Source organism: Sinohyriopsis cumingii, chromosome 5 (genome assembly GCF_028554795.1).
Source record: "Sinohyriopsis cumingii isolate HCF-2022 chromosome 5, ASM2855479v2, whole genome shotgun sequence".
NCBI classification, from domain to species: domain Eukaryota; kingdom Metazoa; phylum Mollusca; class Bivalvia; order Unionida; family Unionidae; genus Sinohyriopsis; species Sinohyriopsis cumingii.
Genome location: NC_142965.1, coordinates 48,362,813 through 48,388,885, shown reverse-complemented (window position 1 = coordinate 48,388,885; position 26,073 = coordinate 48,362,813). Strand labels below are relative to the sequence as shown.

The 26,073-nt window shown below is 33.9% G+C and overlaps 1 protein-coding gene across 2 annotated transcripts in view; it reads left to right on the top strand.

The window, feature by feature from the left end:
- The window catches only part of LOC149799104 (protein MFI-like), a 57,982-nt gene that overhangs the window by 11,042 nt on the left and 20,867 nt on the right, over nucleotides 1-26,073 (top strand). For both annotated transcript variants that reach the window (XM_089958116.1, XM_089958115.1), the window contains exons 5-9: nucleotides 2,355-2,455; nucleotides 8,047-8,203; nucleotides 12,903-13,049; nucleotides 17,918-18,074; nucleotides 18,939-19,072. In XM_089958116.1, the coding sequence (XP_089814242.1) occupies nucleotides 2,355-2,455; nucleotides 8,047-8,203; nucleotides 12,903-13,049; nucleotides 17,918-18,074; nucleotides 18,939-19,072 (696 nt within the window). The remainder of the gene's footprint in view (nucleotides 1-2,354; nucleotides 2,456-8,046; nucleotides 8,204-12,902; nucleotides 13,050-17,917; nucleotides 18,075-18,938; nucleotides 19,073-26,073) is intronic.

Sequence of the window (26,073 nt, the reverse complement as noted above, 5' to 3'; positions counted from 1 at the left end):
ACAGGAAATATTTTAGACTTGAACAGTGTTGTGATATCCACCATCTCTGTATATGGGCCAGAACTATAAGGTCATGGATTCTGTAGACATTCAGGAGGAGTAGGATCATTCCACCTTTTGATTCCTCCTACAGTCTGCAAAAATCCTGGACCAAGGAAATTCTAATTTTTTTGTTTTTATCGTTTTCCTATTCTGCGCTCTGGTACTGCGCATATGTACAGCATTGATGTTCTGAGTGCCAATGAGAACATTGCAATAAATGTCTAATCTGCTGTTCTACTAGATCAGTCACTGTGTGTTTGATGCAACTTCAAAATTTGAGTAAAATAACTTGGTTATGTCATCAGTGCTGGACATACATATTGTTTTCGCAAATTTTCCTTTGGCAAAAAGAGTGGAAAAATGAGCATTGTGGGAATCAGTAGTGCATATAGCCAATGTGATTAATTGGGCAGCACTTCATTCTGTTGCCAATGCCATTACAACTTCTTCTAATCTCAGTTTAATATGATGACACTCTTCAAATTTTTGTTCTTGTTGTCTCTAACGCCTCATCCTTTCATTTTGACTTTATGCACTTTACCATTTGGTTCACTGCTGTTGTTTGGAGACCATGTAGAGGATGTACTGAAACAAGGCAGAACATGAGGTGTCCCACCAGCTCTCCTTTGCCCTTCCTACACCTTTTCTACCTTGGCATTCTCTACCACAAAAGAGAGGTGATTGGAGGCAGAGGGATAGATGACTACATCCCACTCAACAGCATGTTTCGACAGAATGGAGTTGTCTTTTTAGTCACAGAAAGCAATTTCATAAAGGAGAAAGGAAAGTTACTCTTTCCTCATATCTTCCAACAACCACCATTGACATACTAACCCAACTGCCCACGGATAATCTTCCAGAAGATGTCAGGCATCTCCATTTTTATCAAGCATGAATCATCCTCCTTCCACACAAGGAATGAGTGATCCAAGCAGTCTGAGAGGGCTTCATATTTCATTTATTTAGACCCGTCCATTTTGTTTTCTCTCTTTAATTTAGGAGACCCAAGCAGATCCCATATATAATAGAAGCCATTGTTGGCATGCATAGTTGACCTTCTCAAGGTTTTATCTCTCAGATTTTGTGTTACAGAGAAAAAAGTTAAACCTGGTTGCCCCTGTAGTTGTGGCCAAGATGACCATAGATTCATTTGATGTTGACACAACTTCTCATGGGCATGTGTTTATCACTTTCAACAAATTTTCTTCCAAATGTAATTTTGCTTAGTTAGGAAAAGTAACTCTTCTCCTTTTTGGAGCATGTATTTCATGACTGAGTTGTGCAGTCTTCATATTGGGAGAGTGGTTTATGTCTTTCCTATAGGGAATTCAGTTGTTCTTGCCTTGAAGGGTGCCATTGATTATGGCTGGGTGGTTTATGTCTTTCCTATAGGGAATGCAGCTTTTCTTGCCTTAAAGGGTGCCATTGATTATGGTTGAATGGTTTATGTCATTCCTGTAGGGAATTCAGCTGTTCTTGCCTTGAAGGGTGCCATTGATTATGGTTGAGTGGTTTATGTCTTTCCTATGGGGAATTCAGCTGTTCTTGCCTTGAAGGGTGCCATTGATTATGGTTGAGTGGTTTATGTCTTTCCTATAGGGAATTCAGCCTTGAAGGGTGCCATTGATTATGGTTGAGTGGTTTATGTCTTTCCTATAGAGAATTCAGCTGTTCTTGCCTTGAAGGGTGCCATTGATTATGGTTGAGTGGTTTATGTCTTTCCTATGGGGAATTCAGCCTTGAAGGGTGCCATTGATTATGGTTGAGTGGTTTATGTCTTTCCTATGGGGAATTCAGCCTTGAAGGGTGCCATTGATTATGGTTGAATGGTTTATGTCTTTCCTATAGGGAATTCAGCCTTGAAGGGTGCCATTGATTATGGATGAATGATTTCATCTCCTCTTACCTTACCTATTTTCTTAATGTTTATGTAATTAGGGATGAATTCAACAGAGTATGTAAATCTGTCAGTAAATTAAATTTCTCTGGTGTATCACATGACTTAAACTAGTTAACAATTTTTTGTTGGGTAGTTACCTGGCAGTTGTAAGGGGAGGTAAGTGTTTCTTCTCTAGTCAGGATGGTATATAGACATGTTAGATCATTTTCATTCTTCTGGAATTGCTGATTCGGGAGTTAGTAGAATTATTTCCTAACATTAATGTGATTGAGGAAGTATTTTTGGAGAAACATAATGCACTAAAACAATTGACTGTCTTCATAATTAATGATTGTTATTATTGACTGTCTTCATAATTAATGATTGTTATTATCTTGTAGCCACATTAAATAAGAATGGCACACATTTTCAGGAAGGAGAAACACTCCCTGCCAGGATTCGGTTAAATAGCTTATACAGAGAGTACAGAGATGAGATGCTTCAAGCTGGATATGATGAAAGTAAACTGCCAAGGTAGGAAAGTTGCAGTCAACAGATAATTTAGATGCATACAGAGGTGTTAAAGTAACATTTTTCTTCAGAGAACACTCCTTTTAATAAAAACAATTCTCTATCAGGACTCAGGACAGGTCAGTATACCATGCAGCATAATGGATCTGTGTGTTAAGAAGGAAAACCAATCATAAATGACAGGTGTTCTTCCAAAATAATAGTTTGTAGTGTCAGCTTTTAACTGTAGTCCTTCCACCAGTTAGTCATTAGTTTAACTGTAGTCCTTCCACATGTTAGCCATTATTTTAACTGTAGTCCTTCCACCAGTTAGTCATTATTTTAACTGTAGTCCTTCCACCAGTTAGTCATTATTTTAACTATAGTCCTTCCACATGTTAGCCATTATTTTAACTGTAGTCCTTCCACCAGTTAGTCATTATTTTAACTGTAGTCCTTCCACCAGTTAGTCATTATTTTAACTGTAGTCCTTCCACCAGTTAGTCATTAGTTTAACTGTAGTCCTTCCACATGTTAGCCATTATTTTAACTGTAGTCCTTCCACCAGTTAGTCATTATTTTAACTTTAGTCCTTCCAGCATTTAGTCATTATTTTAAATATAGTCCTTCCACCAGTTATTATTTTAACTGATCTTTACTGTTTCAGCTAATACAGTATTCTGTTAGACATGCTATAGCAATGACCTTGCTAATTTCAGGTTCCACTGTCATGTTTTTTTATATTAGTTTGAACAGATTAGAGTGTTTTAGAGCAACAGTTACATGAGATTGTGAGAGTTAAGAGGAAGAATAAAATTATCGGAATGCAGTCAGAAATACAATTATCTGCATGCAGTCAGACAGTGGCTGTCAATTTTATTTGCTACCTAGTAATACCATTCTACACATTCTCCAGTAACTGGGACAAATAAACATTTAGTGAACTATTTCTTATGGACATTGTCATAGTACAGTGACAAGTCAGACATTTTTTGTTTTAAATCAGATGCAGTCTGTTTGAGTAATAATATCTTCATGAGGTAACATTGTAATAGCCAACCAGACTTAACCGGCATCAGATGATTTAGCAGATATGAGCACAGAATGCTGGGGTGAATGTTAATTATGTCGTAGAATATTTAACAAAATTGCTTTCAGTGAGTAGGATATTTACGATTAATCTAACTGATGTACTTTTGAATTTATTTAAGGCTCTGTATAATTGCACGTAAGGTTATCATATGGAGTAGTCTGGATATGTACCCAAGAAAATTGTGAAAGCATTAACTAGAAATTTGATCTGAGTAATATCGCTAAGAAATTGGAATCATTTTATATCATATAAACAATTTTTAAATTCCTTCTTCAAAGACTTGAAAAGATATTTAAGTTTATTTACTGTTAGGTTAAGTTATATTGTATAACCCCTCTGACAAATTAATTAAAACTTCTCTGTTTCGCTAGCTTCAGAATTTGATAAAATGGCAACTCTTTTGGAACAATTAAACAAAATTTATGCATGAAAGATGACAAAAATGATAAGACCTTTGAAATAATTGGATTTCCAGCATTCCTTGACTTCGTTTACGTCCTCCCAAGTTTAGTTTCTGCAACATTACTCAAACAAAGATTTATGGATTTCTAACAAATTTTTCTGTGCAGTTTTTTTTTAAGGTTGAGAGCTTAAATGAGTTCAGTTTCCAGCATTCTACAACATTATTTAGAAGAGTTATGGCCCCTGATTTCCCATTCTTCCAACTTTTGTTTCTGCAGCATAACTGTAACAAGGATTTTTGAATTTCAACTCAATTTAGATGAATCATTTTTTTGATAATACCTTGAATGTGTTTTTGGTTTTTAGTATTCCATTACAGTATTTGCAAGAGTTATGGCTTCTGATTTATATGCAGTTGCTTTTTCATGAGAGTAACTCAGCTATGGGTATAATAATATGTTAGAGACACATTATGATGCGTCATGCTAAAGAGGTCACTGTGTGATATATGTCACAATATTTTGTTGTACTGCAAGTTAAAATATGAAAAAAATATTCTTCGTGTTGAAAGACAGCTTGTTATCTATCTAACAGGAATGTATTTAAAAGAATTTTCATGATTTTTTTGACATTTAGTCTGTTTTACTCTGATAAGCTCAACTCTGATAATAATAAAATTCTTAATATGTACACACTCTGCAGTGTTTCAGAGTGCTACAAATCATAGTTTAGTTCACCAAAGGACATGGCAGTGCAGGCACACCTGTAAAAATTGTGTAAACAATTAAAATAAATAATAGGCAGCTTTATGACATTGCACTGAAACAGCATCATTTACAAGCATTCCAAATTTTCTGAACAAACCTAATCCTTTCTCTAGCACCTAACACTGAACTAAAGCCCAATGAGCTTGCATTAAAAAGTAGTAGAATTATCAAAATGTGTATGCATTCAAATGAGGTAGGGTCATCTGGATGCAGGTAAATATGAGAAGTGGTTAATGATGCATGTTGGCATTTTAATTTGTCCTTGAAATCAGATTTATGTATAAGCCTTCATCAACCAATCATAATTCTTCACTCTTATGCATTCAGTCTCAGTACAAACAATGATGTAAACTGCAGATGGATTGATCTAGTAATATGAACATGGTAGTGAGATATCTTTTTTTAAAGGTTTGCTCTATTTTAAGAGGTATAATGACATGGAACAAAGGTATATAATATAGTATTGTGGCCAAAATGTAATGTATATAATATAGTATTGTGGCCAAAATGTAATGATTATCAATTCATTAATGTATCATTACACACCTAAATGCCACCATGCCAAAATTATTTCATTGTTAACCAGTTTTAATGCTTGAGTGAATTCTTAAGTTATTTATTTGTTATGCTCTTCAGTAGGGACTTGCACCATCATAATTTTGACCAAAGATGCAAAACAGTGACACAGATCCCTATAGGTGGACCACACATGATTGTAGTGTAGACAAAAGATGCAAAACTGTGACACAGATCCCTATAGGTGGACCTTGCATGATTGTAGTGTAGACAAAAGGCACAAAACTGTGACACAGATCCATATAGGTGGACCTTGCATGATTGTAGTGTAGACAAAAGACACAAAACTGTGACACAGATCCCAATAGGTGGACCTTGCATGATTGTAGTGTAGACAAAAGACACAAAACTGTGACACAGATTCCTATAGGTGGACCTTGCATGATTGTAGTGTAGACAAAAGACACAAAACTGTGGCACAGATCCCAATAGGTGGACCTTGCATGATTGTAGTGTAGACAAAAGACACAAAACTGTGACACAGATCCCTGTAGGTGGACCTTGCATGATTGTAGTGTAGACAAAAGACACAAAACTGTGACACAGATTCCTATAGGTGGACCTTGCATGATTGTAGTGTAGACAAAAGACACAAAACTGTGGCACAGATCCCAATAGGTGGACCTTGCATGATTGTAGTGTAGACAAAAGACACAAAACTGTGACACAGATTCCTATAGGTGGACCTTGCATGATTGTAGTATAGAAAAAAAGACACAAAACTGTGACACAGATCCCTATAGGTGGACCTTGCATGATTGTAGTTTTAGACAAAAGACACAAAACTGTGCCACAGATCCCCATTGTTGATCTTCCACCTTTGTAGTATAATAATATTTACAGATATGATAGATTTGTGATTGAAATATCTATGTTCAAAATTTACTAGAATTTTATGGGTCTTGTATTTTAAACCTTGTTTATTGAAAACAGGTGGGTCAAGTTTTTGTCAGACTCATGATAACAGATCTCTGCTGCATTAGGTTTTCAAGCATACACACATTATTTCATTCAATTTTTTTATATTTGAAAATATTTAAGAAATTTGTTAGTGACCATTCTTGCCTTTATTTAAGTCTCTCAAATGGTTATGAGATTATGCAAAGGCATAGACCGACTAAAATGGTGTATGAGATAATGCAAAGACATAGACCCTCTTAAATGGTGTATGAGATTATGCAGACATAAACCAACTTAAATGGTGTATGAGATTATGCAAAGACATAGACCCTCTTAAATTGTGTATGAGATTATGCAAAGACATATTCCCACTTAAATGGTGTATGAGATAATGCATAGACATAGACCCTCTTAAATGGTGTATGAGATTATGCAGACATAAACCAACTTAAATGATGTATGAGATTATGCAAAGACATAGACCCACTTTAATGGTGTATGAGATTATGCAAAGACATATACCCTCTTAAATGGTGTATGAGATTATGCAAAGACATATACCCTCTTAAATGGTGTATGAGATTATGCAAAGACATATACCCTCTAAAATGGTGAGTGCTAGTGCAAAGTCCACACCTTTTTGTGACAAATGTGCCAGCATATCTATGCAGTTTATTAGAAGTAATCATTAGAACAAACAACATAGACCCCGATCTGCTATCACATTATGTGATGACAGATCAGGGTCTATGTTGTTTTACTGATGGATTCAACTTATATGCAAGTAACAGTAAGTATAAACCAATTGATTTCACCTACCAAAGACCAAGTTCTAAATAGTGTCATGTAGTTACTGATAGTGGTAGTAGATAGCACATTGAAGGTATTTAATTATTGTAATGTTACCAGGTATATGCAATATAAAGATATTCTCATTTTCACAAACAAATTACAAATATAATACAACAAAACTGGTTTATTAGTGTTAGCTTTGATGGTCATAGACTAGAGAAGAAGTTATGGGATGCTTTGTTGTCTATCATCTGCCATCTGTCTGTCCATTAGCTTACATTTGTTATCACTAATCCTCCTAAACTACTTGGAGTATTGCATTGAAACTTTACATACACATTCATCTCGTGGTCTACATGAAATCTTGCTACTTGGTCATTCAGTATGGCTGCCAGAGCAGCCATCTTGAAAATCTTCTTATCATTACTCTTCCTGATTGAATGGTCATATCAACACGGGGTTTCCACTAAAAAACTTCTTATGATGTCTAGCTGGTCCTAAATGAAAATTATGCCAATATGACAAACTTTGTTATTGCTACTCCTGAATGGTTGGTCATATCAAAATGAAGTTTTCACTGAAAGACTTCAGATCTTTTAATGTCTGGGTAGTCCTAAATGAAAACGGTACCAATCTGATGTCCAATAATCCCACCACAGCCACCTTATTGAAAATCTTGTTATTGCTACTCATCCTGAATGGATGATATATGGATCAAATATGTGTACAACAATTTGAAAATCTTGTTATTGCTAGAGACTATAAGAGGTGGTTTGAACGCTCAACTGTTAACCAAAGAAATTTTCTCATCTTGAATTCCTGGAAATATATTTCTCTCAGGAGAGTGTCAGTCCCTTCGAGGGACTCTTGTTTATTGATGATACAATAAATAGTAGCAATACCATATTGCTTAACTTAGTGTTGCTTCAATGAGAGAGTCTAATTGTGCAATACATTTGGAACAATAGCATTACATTCTTGCAGTTCTGTTATGCCTCGGATGCCTTATATAAAGAAGTTAAAGCTGAATATGAAAAAAAAAATCAAAAAATTATGACATCTGCTTTCTCCATTTTATTCTGTAGCTTTGAAGAGTTCTGTGCCAATTACATAAAGGATTGGTGGAAAGAGAAGCAGAAGCAGGAATCACCTCGCAGGCCCTCTCAACCTCAAAGACGTAAGCCCATCCCTTCACCAAAAGAGGCTGCCATCAGAATACAGCGAGCGTGGCGGAGACACATTGTATGTATTTCAGTTAATTATATAAATAAGAATTCTTATTTGTGTTGCCATCAAATTCTTTGTCTCATAGAATCTGTTAATTTTACAATAAATAAATGCTTTATAAATAGCTATCCAAGTGTGAAAAGTGATGAATTTACAGATTAGAGAATCATAAATTATGTAACTTGGCCAGGATAAAATTACACATAGATAATAGCTATTTTAAATCCGATATACAGTAGCAGTTATTTCTTACAGAAGAATTGAAGAAGATCAGCATTTCAAGGAAAAAAAATTGGAATGAGCATTTAAATCATACAGAACTGAGCCATTATCAATGAAATTTCATATATTTAGGTAGAAAACTGTCAGTTTATTTTCATTGTAGCCAAAATGATATATTCTAATTGTTTCTGTACAAACATTAAATGTTTTGTAAGAGCTACATTTATAGATAAAGCCAATCAGCCTAAATTATATACTGTAGTTATTCAAATAGATATTCTGGGGGGAGGGGCAATGCAATCTCAGGGGTGGGGGTTTGGTACTAGAGTACTATTAGCATTCGAACCACCATCCTAAAAGCCCTGCAGAAAAGTCTAAAATAGACTCTGACTTAAGTTACAAGCTTGCAACATGCCAGGTATATTTAATTATGCTTGTAACAGCTGATTCAGTTCTGTCACATTCCAGTTGCTTTCAATTAAGTCGTATGTTTACAGTGGATTGGACAGTTGTGTAAACTGGACTCCTCCGATGTTCTGTGCTATAGAATATACATTTAGTACTTCATTTTGTTGGAGCACATGTACTGATTTAATTATTTGGACATACCATAATGGATATATATGGATCTGTAATCCTCATTAAGGTAGAAAATTTTTTGGGTAGGAAAAAAATGTGGGTGTGTGTGATGTTTATGGGTGGCTTCTATTAGAATAACTTTGGTATTCTCATTTGGTTTTGTAGAAACATGAATTTTTTTTATAAGAGCTACATATATAGATGTAGTAGAAGTGTAAATACTTATACATGCATTTTTTATATTAATGAAAGTCATATACTGTAATATCATTTATTTTCTTTGGGCTCAATTTTCGTGTTTATTTTTATTTAAAAAGACATTTTCGTTGGTACTTAAATTCATGGTTTTGCATCAAAGTGTGCATATTAGTAGGTATTTAATTTCATAGTTTAACCTCTACAAATACCCAAAACAAAGAATACAAAAGAATAAAACTATGCCGATGGAAACAGTGGTTACTTTAATGTATGAGCACAAATCAAAGACCTGGCAAGTTCAATACTTGCACCATCTTTTCGACCAAATGAATAACATCAGTCAAAGCCAACGCAGCCAACATCACTAAAACAATACTTTCATCTCTATGAGCACAAATAAAACACCTGTCAAGATTAATCACTTTTGCCATGTTTTCATTCGAGTGTTCAATATCAAAGAAAGCCGACACAGCCAACAACACTAGGCTAATCGGTTATTTAAATTACTGTCCATCAAGTTGCACCAGCAGTACTTTATGACGATCATGGCATTAGCACAGTGGCTTAAGATTGGTAAAATTTAACTTGGACCCACCTAGATCCTGGACTTCCTAACCTGTCAAAAGCTGCAAACACGGTGCAGGCACTTGCTTACAAGGCATCTAATGTTTGGGCCTGCCTCTTGTACAGACTAACTTTAACCATTAGACTTGACAGTAAATAAAAAGTACAAAGAAGAATTAAAGTCACATTTGCACGATTGGTATGCTAAATAGGTCATGGACTTCATTATGGAAAAAGATGTTACTTGTGACGATCAGTGTACAGTATTAGTAAAACTGACAACCTTATTAATCAAGACAGTTCACACTGAGTGGATAAATGCAGCTCACGCGAGTGAAAGATCAGACCTAATTATCAGTGGTTTTGAGAACTCTGGAATTGTTTAATTCAGCAATTTGGGGATTATTTCCCTGAGAAGAATTTGTGAGTAACATAAGACTTGATTGACACGATGTTGATAAAGTGGCTTTGTCCAAAAATCTGTGAAGTGTGAGCCTTAATACTCGCTGCAGTTAGTGGATATACATAGTGTTTCATTAATAATAGTGTTTCAAGAAATAGTTATAGTATTTTACAGGATTGTTGTTCTTTTGGATTAAAAATGCATGGATAAAATGAAATGTGCTTTCAGAAGGCTTTAAATGTTTCAACAACTGTAGCTGTACTTGAATGAAGGATCAATTTGAATAACTATTAAATTTAATTTTATATACTGCTATTTTGCATTATTTTTTCTTTCATTTTCAGTACTACTGTTCTTTGAATACCTTATGCTTTTTCTTTCATTTTCTCACTATACTTGCTTACCTCACATATCGATTTAAGGCAGTGAGTGTAAAATTATAGCTATCAGATACCTTATCAAATGTGTTCATTGAAACAATATCAAATGATTTATAATTCTTGTTTCAAAAGGTTAAAAGAAAAAAGAAAACAAACACTTGTAAAAGCTAAATTTAATTACCAGATTACAGTATTGACTTTGATTTATCAAATACTCGTAGCTGTATTTATCTCAAGGGAAATACTGAAAAGGGGGGGGGGGGGCATTATTCTATGTGGCTCATTTTTTGTTGGGGACTTAAATTCATGGTTCAGAGCAACAACAGAAACCACGAAAATTGGTCCCCCATGAAAATTGATGATACTTCAGTACACTGATCTGCTGATTGATAATGTAATTTATTTTGATACTACATATGGCATTCCCTCATTATAATGCTGTCTATGAGGATACAACCTTAAAATGAAGTACATACATTATTCCCTCATTATAATGCTATATATGAGCTATATAAGGTACCACCACCTTGAAATGAAGTGTACACAGTACTCACACATTATAATGCTATCTATGAGAGCTGTAAGGGATACAACCATATAATGAAGCACATACAGTACTCATTATAATGCTGTCCATGAGCTATAGAATGTACCACCTTATAATGAAGTACATTATACATACAGCACTGCCTCATTATATGCTGTCTATGAGTCATAGATGATACCACCTTATACATACAGCATTCACCCAATACAATTCTGTCAGTCAGAACTGCAGAGAATACCACCTTATAATGAAGTATGTTATTCATATAACCCTCCCTCAGTATAATGATGTAAATGAGAGTCATAGAGTTTGGAAGGCTTGGCAATGAAAAGACGTTTCCTTGATTCCACTTCTCCTTTATACATGAAACAGTATGATTGAAAATCATTAAACAGTATGATTGAAAATTATTAAACAGTATGATTGAAAATTATTAAACAGACTCAGCTTTGGGAAGGAAAATAATAGAGAGAAATATGCCATGAAAGATAACAAAAATAGAACAAAGTCAGAAAACAGTAAAGTTGTTCCCAGTTTTTATTCTTTGATAGTTTGTGGCGTGGCAACACACAAAAGTTATATTGTGCTAGGGCAGTTGGAATCAAGTGTGTTACCCAGAGAATCGTGGCTGCGGTCAACCTGGCATGCTAACCACTTAAAGATTTCTTTGGACTAAATTTGTCTGGCAAAAATATCAGTTCACTCCCCCCTCACCTCCATTTGAAAATTGGTACAGGGGTTCCAGTGGAGTTTTTGGACCCTGTTCTATTCAAAATGGGTTTTGACATCCAGTTTATATAAAGAGACCCTTTGAAATTGAATACCCAATGCCAGTAAGATGTGAATTTGGCTGACTATAACACCTAGTAATGTCAGTCATGGGTAATTAGGGTCATTACCATATATAGCTCTTTTGTTTCTATTTATTACTTATGTCAGAGAAGTTTACTTCATAAAAAAAGCATCTTAATTTTTGCTAGGACTTTTTTTTAAACCATGTTAGACACTGGAAAAGGAACCCAAATCCAGAATTGTAGTTGAAAAAGACAACCCCATTTCAGACAGCTCCTGAAGCTGAAGCCCAACTGATTAAACATTGCTATCACCGTTTACCATATAAACTCACTTAGACATCTAGTCAAACTGCAAACTGCACAGACCCAGATTTGCCAATGCATAATGTCTGACAGACAGATCTGATATTTACAATTTGTTGGGAATAATCAGTAGAATAAACATCATAGACTTTGATCTGCTGGCACATTCAATGATGGCAGATTAGGATCTGTGTTTTTGGCAGTTGGACTTCACCTATATGTAAATATATGTGGTATATAGTGAGTGCCCTGACCCACCCCCACCCCAGAATAACCTTTGTTTCATCAGGTATGGATACACATAGTTGCAAATAACATTACATTGATCATATTCATACTTATGCCAAATATGACACGAGGACATATACTAAAGAAAAAACACATTATAAAGAAAATAATTTCAAGTGTATGGTACATTGCTTAGTCATTTGCAGACACCTTATTAGCCTCATTATGCATTTCATACCAATTTTATTTCTAATAACTAAAACTTTGCTGTTAAGTAAACTCAATGGACTGCAAAGTGTGGTCTTTGTGAACAGGTGTCCTTTATGAAGAGGTTTCATGTGCAAGTGAAATATATAATAGGATTCAGATATGTTGGCCTTTTGAGCAGCCATCCTTGACACGAAGACTACATTTGCTGTAGCAAGTTTTAGTAAATGAATTTGGATTTAATCTGAATGGATAAATTTTTGTTAAATTTATCCTAAAATTTCTTCAGGACATCCAGGTGTACAGGTATTACCGAGATCTGATAAGCTTCAAGACAAGGGGAAATCCTGTGCTCATGCTGAGGTGTATCAACCCAAATGAAGCCAAGCTACTGGATCCAGCAGCAGGGATACATGTCAAGTTCAGACTGGCAGGGGTATGTTACATGTCAAGTTCAAACTGGTAGGGTATGTTACATGTCAAATTCAGACTGCCAGGGGTACGTTACATGTTAAGTTCAGACTGGCAGGATTATGTTACATGTCAAGTTCTAACTGGCATGGGTATGTTACTTGTCAAGTTCAGACTGGCAGGGGTATGTTACATGTCAAGTTTAGACTGGCAGGGGTATGTTACATGTCAAGTTTAGACTGGCAGGGGTATATTACATGTCAAGTTCAGACTGGCAGGGGTATGTTACATGTCAAGTTTAGACTGGCAGGGGTATGTTACATGTCAAGTTCAGACTGGCAGGGGTATGTTTAAAATATGTTTGCTTCTTTATGGAGGTTGCACAGCAAAATATTTTGAAGTGGAGAACACATGAGATCCTTTGGAAAACTACTTGGTGTTGGAAGGACTTGAATTGATAGGTGGAGTATAGAGTGCAAAGATAGTTATACAAGCAAAGACAGACAGACAGAAATCTAATAGATTTCATCTCTTGGACTATATCAAGAATAATTAAAGGTTGGCTTGGAAACGAGAGTGGTTTTATTTTGTTTATTTACACACCTGAATAATTTAAGAGCACCAATTTTGTTATGCCTGCAGTTATTTGCCAGACAGTAAGTATGTATCAGTCATTTGTAAATAACATATAAACATTTGATGATAGACACTGCTTGTGGATGATAGAAGTTTCAGTATAGCAGTCATGCTTTTAGAGAAATCCAATTGCCTAATTGTTAGAGATAAGTGTCTTTCATTTCCAATCACACCTGGAACAGAAATCACAGTTATATCATTTACAGTTATCACCTTTTCACCTTGAAATTGGCTTTTTGCATCAAAACAATCATTGACAATCCAAAATTTGAGTTTGCAAGCTTGGGATATGTCATTGGACCTGAAAGTAGGTCCAGCATTTTCATTGGCCAGCATAACTATTAGGGTCAATGAGCATGCTCACACAATATTTGTGACAACAAGTATTTTAGGACTTGAAAGTATAGGAATTATATATATCGACAAATATTACAATTAAAATGAAATTGATAATAAGTTCAAATATAAATATTTTGTCCATTTGTCAAAACATGACTTAAATAGTTAGTATTAAACTTATCATATTTACATGGGAAAATACAAGACTGACTTTGGTGTTGACTACAGGATGGAAGTCACAGATTATGACTGTATCTTGAAATAAAAGATAAATAGATGAATGAAAAAGTTAGCTTTTTTGTAAAAAATGCATCATGTATAAACACTAAATAAAGATCCTAAGATGTCTGTTTTGACAAATTTTCAGAGTATAAAACTTGGTGAACATAAACCATTATGAACTAAACATGACCTTTCTCTCTCTCTGAACTGTTTTGGACTTAACTATGATCATGCACATTGCAAACCTGAGCTTGAATTTGAGCTTGTCCCAGGCATTGAGCATGTGGATTTGTTTTGCCCTGCAGCTGATCTCTGATGTTCAGTCCCTTACCTTTTTGCATGAGATACAGCTACGGGTCAGACTTGAGACTGCAAATGCTCATGTTGGTCTTTCTTTCCAGAGACTCGTTTTACTGTTCAGTCTAGCAAAGAAATGGAAAAAAGTTCCAAAATGTTACAGATTTATTTATGTCATTGAAATGAAGCTGCCTTTCAGATTTGAGCTAATTCCATTAAATAATTTGATTGTATCAGTTAGCTCAAAGTTACTATATTTTCTCAACATTTTTGTCTACTGTGTAGGACCTGTCAGTATTTAATCTCAATTGTTTACTATGTAGGACCTTGCCAGTTTTTATTCTCATATGTCTACTGTGTAGGACCTTGCCAGTTTTTATTCTCACATGACTACTGTGTTGGGCATTGCCAGTTTTTACTCTCACATGTCTGCTGTGTAGGATGCTGCCAGTTGTTACTCTCACATGTCTAATGAGTAGAAACTTGCCAGTTTTTATTTTCACATGTCTGCTGTGTAGGAACTTGCCAGTTTTTACTCTCACATGTCTGCTGTGTAGGAACATGCCAGCTTTTATTTCCACATGTCTACTGTGTAGGACCTTGCCAGTTTTTATTCTCACATGTCTACTGTGTATGACCTTGCTCATTTTTTTCTCACATATTTACCTGTGGAAGTATTGATTCTTTCCAAATTACTGGTGCTTCAGAATCCAAGCATAGGTCTGTTTAGTAGTTGGTGATATGAATCTTAGATCTGGTTTATTGCCAAACATTGTCTTAATTAGAAACAGACCTTTGCAGTGCAACAAATATATATAACAGTTAGACCCAATGTTTTTCTTCTTTTTTCTTTCAACTACAAAATTTACATTTGTATTTGAATTTCTTATACTCTAAAGTTCAGAAATGTGGAAATGTCTTGTCTCACAATTAATATACAGTGAAACTCCACTATACCATGATAGTTCAGGTCCACAGAATGCCATCATGCTAAAACCCACTATAGCATGATGTTCAGCTCCACAGAATGCCATCATGCTAAAACCCACTATAACATGATGTTCAGGTCCACAGAATGCCATCATGTTAAAACCCACAATAACATGATGTTTAGGTCCACAGAATGCCATCATGCTTAAACCCACAATAACATGATGTTCAGGTCCACAGAATGCCATCATGCTAAAACCCACAATAACATAATGTTCAGGTCCACAGAATGCCATCATGCTAAAACCCACTATAACATGATGTTTAGGTCCACAGAATGCCATCATACTAAAACCCACTCTAACATGATGTTCAGGTCCACAGAATGCCATCATACTAAACCTCACTATAACATGATGTTCAGGTCCACAGAATGCCATCATACTAAAACCCACTCTAACATGATGTTTAGGTCCACAGAATGCCATTATACTAAAACCCACTATAACATGATGTTCAGGTCCACAGAATGCCATCATACTAAAACCCACTATGACATGATGTTTAGGTCCACAGAATGCCATCATACTAAACCTCACTATAATATGATGTTTAGGTCCACAGAATGCCATCATACTAAAACCCACTATAACATGATGTTCAGCTCCACAGAATGCCATCATACTAGACCCCACTGTAACATGATGTTTAGGTCCACAGAATGCCATTATACTAAAACCCACTATAACATGATGTTCAGGTCCACAGAATGCCATTATACTAAAACCCACTATAACATGATGTTCAGGTCCATAGAATGCCATTATACTAAAATCCACTATAACATGATGTTTAGGTCCACAGAATGCCATTATACTAAAACTCACTATAACATGATGTTTAGGTCCACAGAATGCCATTATACTAAAACCCACTATGACATGGTGTTCAGGTCCATAAAATGCCATCATGCTAAAACCCACTATAACATGATGTTTAGGTCCACAGAATGCCATTATACTAAAACCCACTGTAACATGATGTTTAGGTCCACAGAATGCCATTATACTAAAACCCACTGTAACATGATGTTTAGGTCCACAGAATGCCATTATACTAAAAACCACTGTAACATGATGTTTAGGTCCACAGAATGCCATTATACTAAAAACCACTGTAACATGATGTTTAGGTCCACAGAATGCCATCATACTAAAAACCACTGTAACATGATGTTTAGGTCCACAGAATGCCATTATACTAAAAACCACTATAACATGATGTTCAGGTATATGAGTAGGTGCTCATGCTTCATTGGTATAGTTACCATCTCACTTCTATGCATATTAGATGAAAACAAATTGATTGCGTATTTAATATTTGATTTTAAGGATAAACCATGATGTGACTAATTCAGTGCAAAAGAAATATTCCAAAATTAACATGAGGAAAAATAAAGCACATTATGGTTCAGTATGTCTCTATATATACATATCAAAGTCATGATATAGTTTCTGAATAGATTTCAAACCACTAGAATTGTATCTGCTAGGTTTCTTATGAATCTGAGTACTGTGCAGAATTCCTTCAGCTACATCATGAATAATTGCTAACAAGCAAATGGAGTCATTTTTTTATAGAATGGACAATGTGATTCACTGGCTTGTTGATTGTGTGATGATTGTCTGACAACACAGTTAAGCCATGAGTGTATTATGCTTTTGGGTTCTTTTATGTTTGTGTAAATTAGTGTCCAATAATTTCATGAACCTTAATCTGTGAGATTGACATTGATGATTAGGAATTATTTAATTAGGTGGGTAAATTAATTGATTTATAAATCTAAGTGAGACAACTTCATTGCTTAGTGTTTGGATGTGTATACCATTTGACTGAGTACATATCCATTTACTTTTATTTACCCATGACTAAGCAGCAGTTATCAACCGGATGCATTGAATACAAACACAATGAAGACTTAATGGCTTTATTGTTGATGTTTCAGTAATAATTAGATTAACAATTATCAGCCTTTCTAAAGAACTGACCTCTTTCAAAAATAAACTAAGATAAGAGTACTATGAATGATGGTTGACATAATTGAAATGAACATTACACGTAGAAACTTGTAACAATTTTATTCATTTAAAGAAAGACACAGTGTTAAGGCATTTTATAATAGAATAAAACACATCTTGCCAAATTATTCCATCAAATTGTTGTTTATTTTGGCACTATTGTAGTACTTAAAGAAATTCGTAAAATTAATGTATAATTTTCAAACCGAGACACATTCATGTTTTATCCCAGTTTGTGTTTCATTGAAGTTTATTATAGTGGTGTTGCACTGTACATGAGAAACTACTGAAAAAGTTAACTTCCACCATGCATAACGTTTGGTTTCTTCAAATCAAAATTATAATTGATTCTTTCTTTTTATTGTGGAATTAATTGTCATGTTATTTACAGGAACGTTTCCCTCCCAACATCTACTACAAGATTTTCACTCACCGACCAATCCAGGACTTGAATGCAAATAGTCCAAAGGACTACACTAAGGCGGAACACAAGCTACGTATGGCAAAAGACCAAAACAACAAATATCGCACAGTTCCAGGAGAAGATAGTAAATATTATTACCTACTTTATTTTGATCTTTTTTTCCACATTGCAATGCAAAAGCGAAATATTGGCATTCATTCATTTTGTTGATTTTGTTGTCTTTCGGCATTGCTGGTCATTAATGTTTAGTTTAAATTTGCATTTTACTTCCTTTGTCTGAAGATCCCATAACACAATACAGTTATTTATATTGAAAATCACAATAATTGCAAAAATGAGTCAAAATAACCCACTTTCATTCTCCATTGATTATGTTAAGTTTTCTGTACAAATTTGTTTCTAAAATTACAAAACTTGATAAGACAATCATTTTTTTAGAATTGGTATTTATATCCATAAAGATACATCACAGTGACCTTCTTTTCCTGCCTTATTTGCGTGTCTCCAGCCTCAGAAAGTTACGATTTAGAAATATGCATGGCAAGACCAATGATCAAACTTTTGTCCCCCACCCACCACCAACACCTGCCATGTGCTCTTCCACCCAAGTTATGCAAGTAAATGATCAATTCTGATATGATGCAGTTCACAATTGTTCTTTGTTTTAATTAGGAGTTGAACTGTTTTCTTTCCTCTCCTTCCACCATTATGGAATAATGTTGGCTCATATCATTTAAACCAGATATAATTGGTAAAATTAAATGTAATGTTTGTTTAATGGTTATATATTTATTTTATGATATGATATTACCATTATGTACAGTATGATTATTAAAGCTTTAAAATGCAGATGTTCCGATGATGATAGGCACCAAGTTTTCATCCATTTGTTGCAGATTCATGGGGCATCGTATTATTCACTGGGTCAATAACTGAACTTGTTATGATATTATTATATCAAATTGATTCTATATTGTTTCCGTGTTAGATCACAGTGGATGGTACCAAAGAATGGACAACAACGGCTGGCGCCTGGTGTCTGACAGACTGATCCATCATGTCATGTCAGATCCAATTACATGGGAATCCTCACAAAAGAAATATGAATACCATCATGATAAGGTAAATATCGGAGCCAACGTCATTCATTTGGTGGACTTTTTGATTCCTAATGCAAGGGTCATGGGTTTGATACACATCCAGATCAAGTTGGGTCATCTGCCTCAATGTGTCCATGATAAAGGCACTTTGCACCAATCTCCTCAGCTTGATTTAATGCCATTAAAATAAATAAATAAATTTTTTTTAGCTTTAGCATTAGCAAAGACTTTGAATTATTTTGCCTGAGTTCAAATTTTCTTACTTGAAAATGTGTTGACAGTGAAAAACCCATGAAATATAGATCCAGCTTGCAGTATTGTATCTTGCACTTGTAACAATCATCGTTATTATGAAATCATCATCCTTGGGTTACTATCATATCATTATCATGAACTTAACATCCTTGGGTTACTATAATGTCATTATCATGAAATTAACATCCAGGGTTATGAAATTAAGAGCTTTTGGTTAGTATATAATTATCATGAAATTAACATCTTTGGGTTACTATAATATCATTATTGTGAAATCAGCATCCTTGGTTTACTATAATATCATTATCATGAAATTAACATCCTTGGTTTACTATAATATCATTATCATGAAATTAACATCCTTGGTTTACTATAATATCATTTTCATGAACTTAACATCCTTGGTTTACTATAATATCATTATCATGAAATCAACATCCTTGGTTTACTATAATATCATTATCATGAACTAAACATCCTTGGTTTACTATAATATCATTATCATGAACTTAACATCCTTGGTTTACTATAATATCATTATCATGAACTTAACATCCTTGGTTTACTATAATATCATTATTGTGAAATCAGCATCCTTGGTTTACTATAATATCATTATCATGAACTTAACATCCTTGGTTTACTATAATATCATTATTGTGAAATCAGCATCCTTGGTTTACTATAATATCATTATCATGAACTTAACATCCTTGGTTTACTATAATGTCATTATCATGAAATCAACGTCCTTGGGTTACTGTGATATCATTATCATGAAATCAACATCCTTGGTTTACTATAATATCATTATCATGAAATTAACATCCTTGGTTTACTATAATATCATTATCATGAACTTAACATCCTTGGTTTACTATAATAATATCATTATCATGAAATCAACATCCTTGGTTTACTATGATATCATTGTCATGAAATTAACATCCTTGGTTTACTATAATAATATCATTATCATGAAATTAACATCCTTGTTTTACTATAATATCATTATCATGAACTTAACATCCTTGGTTTACTATAATGTCATTATCATGAAATCAACGTCCTTGGGTTACTGTGATATCATTATCATGAAATCAACATCCTTGGGTTACTGTGATATCATTATCATGAAATTAACATCCTTGGTTTACTATAATATCATTATCATGAAATTAATATCCTTGGTTTACTATAATATCATTATCATGAACTTAACATCCTTGGTTTACTATAATATCATTATCATGAACTTAACATCCTTGGTTTACTATAATGTCATTATCATGAAATCAACATCCTTGGGTTACTATAATATCATTATCATGAACTTAACATCCTTGGGTTACTATAATATAATTATCAATGATCAACATCCTTGGGTTACTATAATATCATTATCATGACATTATCATCCTTGGTTTACTATAATATTTTAATAAAATCAGCATCTTTCGGTTACTAAAATATCATTATCATGAAATTAGCATCTTTGGGTTACTCTAATTTAATTATCATAAATCAACATCTTTTTTTGTTACTGTTATATAAGTATCATGAAGTCAACATCTTTGGATTACTGTAATATAATTATTGTAAAGTCAACTTCTTAGGGTTAGTAGAATGAAAATTATCATAAAATCAACATCTGTTGATTACTGTAATATAGTTATCATGAAATCAGCATCTCTGGGTTACTGTAATATAGTTACCATAAAATAAGCATCTTTGGCTGCTATAATATAATTTTCATAAAATCTACATATTCAGATTACTAACATGACCAAGAATATAGTTAATATGAAATCAGCATCTTTGGATTACTAATAATATGACTCATACTCTGGCTTACTGTATCATTGTTATGAAATCAACATCATCTTTGGGCCACTGTAATACCATTTTCATGAAATCAGCATATTTGGGTTACTGTAATATAAAACTATCATGAAATGAACATCTTTGAGTAAATGCAATATGATTATAAAATCAGCATCTTTGGATTACTGTAATATAATTGTCTTTAAAATGAACATCTTGGGGTTACTAGAATATAGGTGTCATGAAATCAGCATCTTTGGATTACTGATATATAATTATCATGAAATTAGCATCTTTGGATTACTAATATATAATTATCATGAAATTAGTATCTTTGGATTACTAATATATAATTATCATGAAATTAGCATCTTTGGATTACTAATATATAATTATCATGAAATTAGTATCTTTGGATTACTAATATATAATTATCATGAAATTAGCATCTTTGGATTACTAATATATAATTATCATGAAATTAGTATCTTTGGATTACTAATATATAATTATCATGAAATTAGTATCTTTAGATTACTAATATATAATTATCATGAAATTAGTATCTTTGGATTACTAATATATAATTATCATGAAATTAGTATCTTTGGATTAATAATATATAATTATCATTATCATGAAATTAGCATCTTTGGATTACTAGTATATAATTATCATGAAATCAGTATCTTTGAATCACAAGAATATCATCATATATTTCAGTACTGTGGATTACTTTTCTCTGAATCAGAATACATCTATAAAACAAATAGATTGGTTTCATTATTACCTTTCTCAGGTTTTAATTTATTCATCATACTAAAAAGATCCATTGGCACTTAAGTATATATATGTCATGTAGAAATTCTTAATTTTTTATACTTCGTTTAAAGTTTATTTCTCTTTGTTTAGTTTTCCTTATTGTCATTTTGGAAATTTAACCTTGTCGCCGATTGCACAATTGCCTGTACAACACTGATCACATTGAAAAAAGTCTTTTGACATCTCTTGAAACATTACATTCCTATGGTGCAAAAAAGAATTATTGCTTTCTTGTTGGCTTAATTTTTATCAGTTTAACTTCATCTTTCGTTATTCTTTTTATTTTCATTGAGTTGCCAATCTTTCCACCAGTTTACTGATAATGTAGGTAAGATGTGCAAGCTAAAATAAACATAAAAGCATGGCCACAATGTCTGCATGTAGACTGTAGATATTTGTTGGTATGTTACTGTTTAATGTGATTTATTGTTTTGGATGGGGCTTTTTGTTATAAGTGTAGGAATTCTTTACAGTCACATTCATTATCTGTGCTCTTTCATATTTGTATCTATATATCTATCTATTCTTTGTCAGCATGTCTGTCTGTCTTTCTGTCTGCCTATACATCTACCTGTTTGAGACTCACTGTGAACAAATGAAGTTAGATTTGCATGGAATTGCATTACTAATTGAAGCAATTTGGGAAATATATTAGAATATCCCATTGCATTGCATGGTTTATGACATTTGAAAATGTGATGATCAAATATTAAGCTTTCATTTTATCTGATTGTAATACTGGGAAAGACTTTAATCTTATGATGTCAAAGCATGGCTTTTGGTTTTGGGTTGCATTAGGAAAATGCTCAATAATAAATGGTTCAAACACCAGATGTGACAGATGGGTGGTGGTAGTTTTGTCACTGTAGAAGTACTGTAGACACCAAATGTGACAGATGGGTGGTGGTAGTTTTGTCACTGTAGAAGTACTGTAGACACCAAATGTGACAGATGGGTGGTGGTAGTTTTGTCACTGTAGAAGTACTGTAGACATCAAATGTGACAGATGGGTGGTGGTAGTTTTGTCACTGTAGAAGTACTGTAGACACCAAATGTGACAGATGGTTGGTGGTAGTTTTGTCACTGTAGAAGTACTGTAGACACCAAATGTGACAGATGGTTGGTGGTAGTTTTGTCACTGTAGAAGTACTGTAGACACCAAATGTGACAGATGGGTGGTGGTAGTTTTGTCACTGTAGAAGTACTGTAGATAAATGTGCACAAGGTTAAACTTGGCTACAAATAATTTGTAAACAATTCTTCTGACTTATGCTTCTTTATTGTTTCACAGAGTATTTATGTAAATAGCCTGTGTATTTAGTACATGATGTGTTGACATCTACAATACAATACTCAGATTAATTAAACATGTGCTTTATGATAACGTCTCTTCAGCAATGAAATATCATGTGTATGGACATGGAAGCATTATCATATTTGATATAATACTGATACATATACATGCCTTGGTTAGTGTTTGTCTTGATCTACACCTACCATATATATAAATCCAGTCTGACTAATGATTGCATAGATCCATATCTGCTGTCACAGAATGTGTGCGTTCATACCTTTATAAATGAGTAGATATGGTACCATGTGGGATAGAAGTGGTTGTTGAAACCTGACTAGAACATCATTATTTGTTTGGAGCTTGTCACCCTGCATGGATAAGTCATGTTACAAATTAATTTTTAGCCCTACTGGTCATATACTGGAAGAGTTTATGGGATGGTTTTCTTGCTTATCATCAGCTGTCTGTTATCATTCCATCCATTTGCACAAGTTTATTGTTACTACTCGTCAATTACTTGGACAATTGCCATGTAACTTTAACTTTATCAGATAGCCTGTTAGTCCTAAATGAAAATGGTGCCACTTGGACATTCAATATGGCCACCACTGTGTGATGGCAGCTGTCTTGAAAATCATGTTATCACCACTCCTTCTGATTGGATGGTCATATCAGAATGGAGTTTTCACTGAAAAACTTCTTACATGATGTTTAGTTGGTATTGAAGGAAAATGGTGCCAGTCTAAATCCAGTATGGGCAGCACAGCAGCCATCTTGAAAATCTTTTTATCACTCTCTTCCTAAGTGGATGGTCATATAAACAAGGAGATGTCACTAAAAAATTTTTTATGCTGTCTGGTTGGTTCTAAATGCAGGTGATGCTGCTATGATGGATAATATGACTGTCAGAGTGGCCATCTTGAAACTATTCTTATCACTGTTCCTGAATGGAAGGTCATATCCACATGGTTTTTTTTACTAAAAGACTTATTATGATGTCTGGTTAATGCTAAAAGAAAACTGTGCTAATCTGATGGCCACCATGACAGCCATCTTGAAAACCTTATTATTGCGACTTTCTTTGAATGAAAATTACATTTGTATGGGGTTATCACCTAAAGAAGTTGTATGGTGTCTAGTTAGTTGTAAATTAAAGTGGTGCCAATCTGATGTCTAATATGGCTGCCATCTTGTTGAATAACTGGTCATATTGATATTGGAATTTCATGGAAAGAGTTTTTATCCAGTTGATCCTACATGAAAACAGTGCTGATCTGATGTCCAATATGGTCACCACAGCAGCCATCTTGAAAATTGTATCACTACAAAAAGTCAAATTGACATGGGGTTATCAACAAAAGACTGATTATGAAATCGGATCAGTCCTAAATAAAAACGGGGCTGCTTGCATTGCTGACATCATAAATTGTTGCTGCTTCTCCATTTAAATTGATAGTTGTGTTAACATAGTGTTTTTACTAAAAGAATTTCTTTGATGTCTAGTTGAATTTAAATGAAAATGCTTCTACTCAGGCATCCAATATATTCACAACAATGGCCATCCTGAAGATCTTGTCCCAACTTCTCCTGAATGACCATATCAGTATGGCATTTTCACTAAAAGACTTCATATGATGTCTAGTTGGTGCTAAATGAAAATGGTATCAATCTCTTGTCCAATATGGCCACCATCTTGAAAATCTTCTTATTACTACTCTCCCTGAATGAAAAGTTATATTGACATATGGATTTCACTGGAAGACTTGTTAAAAGTCTCATTAGTTTTTAATGTAAGTGGTTCTGATCTGATCTTTAACATGGCCATCTTGAAAATTTTATTGTCGCTACTTTTCCTTGAATGAACGATCATATTAGCATGGGATTTCATTGAAATGCTCATTATTATGTATTTATTTATGTCTAGGTCTTAAATAAAAATGGTGTCAATCTAACCTCCAATATGGCTGTGATAATGGTCATCTTAAAAATAACATTATTCTACTTCTGCTACATGGCTGGTTATATTGACATTTTGCTTTCACCAGAAGACTTCGTATAATGTCTGCTTGGTCCAAAATGGAAATGGTGCCAGTCTGATACCCAGTATGGTCACCATGGCAGCCATCTTGAAAACCTTGTTTGCTTTAAAATGGAATGTCATATCAACATGGGATATTCACCAGAAGACTTATAATATCATGTTGTCTTATAATTAAAACCATGCTGATCTAACATCAAGTATGGCTACTCTTTTTGTCACTACTTCTCTTAAATTAATAGTCACTTTGACATCAGCTTTTCATCAGAAGAGTTCTTATGGTGTCTAGTTGGTCCTAAACGGAAATGATGCAGAGTGACCCTCAATATGACCACCATGGTGGCCATCTTAAAAATATTATCTCTACTCCTCCCAATTAGATGGTTATATCAATTATTACCGATAGTCTTCTTATGATACCTAGGTGGTCTTTAATGAAATTGTGCAAATCATACAGGCAATATTTCTATCACAATGGCTATCTAACATCCAGTATGTTCACCACAGAAGCTAAATGTAAACTCTTGTTATCATTGAAGAATATCAGAGATCATTGGTTGAAAGGAAGAGATGGTCTTAGGTTGAATTCTTGCAAATTCTTTTGACCTATTATAGCATCTGTCTGTTTCGAGGGACTCTTGTGTTGGTTAAATTAATATAAATAATGGTGTTCAAATGTTCTTTATTCAAGATAATGAACTGAGTGGGAGAATGAACCTCCTCAGCGGAGAGTTTTCAACATACTTAAAGGGTGCCAACTCTTCTAGCATGTACATACACATGATAGGGA